At 50.4% G+C, this 2,500-nt stretch overlaps 1 protein-coding gene across 1 annotated transcript in view; it reads right to left on the bottom strand.

The window, feature by feature from the left end:
- The window catches only part of LOC115551414 (ras-specific guanine nucleotide-releasing factor 1), a 21,931-nt gene that overhangs the window by 11,328 nt on the left and 8,103 nt on the right, over positions 1-2,500 (bottom strand). The window contains exons 8-11 of the mRNA XM_030367133.1: positions 1,852-1,961; positions 1,382-1,500; positions 714-874; positions 321-384 (exon numbers count right to left, since the gene is read on the bottom strand). Of these exons, the coding sequence (XP_030222993.1) occupies positions 321-384; positions 714-874; positions 1,382-1,500; positions 1,852-1,961 (454 nt within the window). The remainder of the gene's footprint in view (positions 1-320; positions 385-713; positions 875-1,381; positions 1,501-1,851; positions 1,962-2,500) is intronic.

The raw sequence follows: 2,500 nt of genomic DNA, 5'->3' as shown, positions 1-2,500 counted from the left end.
ACCCATACAAGCACAAACATTTTATTATTTAAAGGTTTGAATCCTTACATTACTGCATAGGATTATAGATATTAGTTATAGATGATATATTCAAATGAAAAGTAAAGCTATTATTATTTCATAGGCAAAATTTTCCATAAATGTTATGCTTTGCATTATTTTGTTTGTTGGAGGGTCCAATGGTCCAGAATAGTCACATGAATAAGGAAGGCGGTGGTTGATCATGGTTTATATATATCTATAGCACATCACACACTGTGCATATGGAGCACTTGGCTGTCTGCTGTGGTATGAATACGATAAAACAGTTGGATACTCACGCTCGTCATCTGTCCCTTCTGGGTCCTCCAGCAGAGTGCAGTCTATCAGGGACACCACTCCGTTCTGTCAGGACAACATACAATATGGATTCAGCACTACTGCCTCCATCTCCCAGCCTCCTCTGGTTGTGTTGTGGCCGGGCGGGACCTGCTGGCTCCATAGCCTCTATTAACGTTAGACTCTCATAACATGCACAACAATTAGTGTGTGGTGGGAGAACCAGCCCGCTACACAGGGAGGACACATCAAGTGCACACACAGGCCTCTCGCTAGCATTCACATAAGGTGATTGGGGGGATGCCGTTGTAATAACCAGGATGCAGATGTGTTATGTAGCAGTGGTCCCTGTACACACACACACACACACACACACACACACACAGAGCCCCCACCTTGCTGAGGTGCAGTTTGCCCCCGGAGCCCCTGGTGCAGATGATGAGATGCTTGGAGAAGAGGAAGACCTGGCGCTCGCCCTCCTTCTTCAGGGACAGCGACCCCAGCCGGCCTCGCGTGATCTTACCCTTCTCACTCATGGGCACCTGGATCAGAGAGCCTGGGACCCGGGATGGGAAGAGGCCATGGCGGTGTGTGTGTGTGTTCATAGAAATGGTGTTGGTGATAGATGAAGGAACAGAGAACGGAAGAAGTTACATTGGGAGTGTCACGACCGATACCGATACCAGTACGCGTCTCCAGCAGCACAGACGAACAGTTCTCTCGGGCGGCTCTGTTTTGCGTCGGAGTGATTGAGTTGTAGTTCAGTTTTGTAGTTGTTTCTATCCTGCCTGTCTAACCTCTGAGGCTCTGTTGTTGGGTCTATACCATCAAACAGGGACTGTTTGATGGTATTTGTGCGTTGCCTTGGTCGACCTTGTTTAGATACCGAACGCAAAATTAAAAGGGCTCCTGTGTCTGAGAACGTTTAAGACTGAAGCCTTTCCTCCTCTGGGCTCGGGGGGGGACCGTCTGCGGTCGGAGGAGGGCGATATCGGACTGCGACCCCCCCCGTTAATGATGCAGCACATGTCGGACAGGGAGGCGGCGACGGGATGACGCTCACCTTGTCTGACGAACGTCTGGCTGGTGTCCAGGAGGATCTCGCAGCCCTCGATGATCATGCGCTCGATGGCCAGGTTCTTCCGGATGTTCTCCGTCTCGCTGACCTCATCGTGCATGATCCTGCGGGGAGCACGTTCACACGCTCATTTACTCAGTCATCCAGCGTGTCGTATCCAACCAAAACATACGCTCAAATGATGGAGCGTAAAAACGATTTGTGCTACAACACCAGCAAGTTTCTGAGAACACAGAAGCTAGAAAATAAAAAATATAATAATAATATTGATATATTCATGCATTGGTATTAGCAGTCAAGCCGTCATGTGTACTAGAGGATAAATAGATGCCAAACCATTGATGATGTTTTCTGTGTAAATACCATGGTAACTCCAAATGAATAAACACACTGATGAGTGTGTCCAGTGAGCAGTGGAGCGGTGTGGGGGGGGTCTGAGGGGCAGGGGGGGCTACCTTGAGAGCTCCTCAAGCTTGGACTTGGCGTAGTCCAGGCTGGTCCTCTCAATGTGTTCGTGGGGCGTGTGGGCGAGGAGCTCGTGGAGCGTCAGGATGTAGCGGGGGATCTGGGGGGGATCGCAGAGGGGTCAGGCAGACCAACCAAAGAGCTTTAACGTATGGAGACATGGGAGTCACACACACGCACACACACACACACACACACACACGCACACACACACACACACACACACACACACACATACACGCGCGCACGCGCACGCACACGCACACACACACACACACACACACACACACACACACACACACACACGCACACACGCACGCACGTACACACACACACACACACACACACACACACACACACACACACGTGCACGCACACACACACACACACACACACACACACACACACACACGCACACGCACACGCACACACACACACACACACACACACACACACACACACACACACACAGATACGCACACACAAACACAAGGATGTGCATGCTCGTACACAGACACACACACATACATCCGTACATGTCGCACACACAAATACACACTTGTGCATGCTCGCACAGATACACACACACACACACACATACGTGCATGCTCGCACACACACACACACACACACACACAC

Source organism: Gadus morhua, chromosome 9 (genome assembly GCF_902167405.1).
Source record: "Gadus morhua chromosome 9, gadMor3.0, whole genome shotgun sequence".
NCBI classification, from domain to species: Eukaryota; Metazoa; Chordata; class Actinopteri; order Gadiformes; family Gadidae; genus Gadus; species Gadus morhua.
The sequence above is the reverse complement of the archived record's forward strand: the minus strand, read 5'-3'. Positions and strand labels throughout refer to the sequence as shown.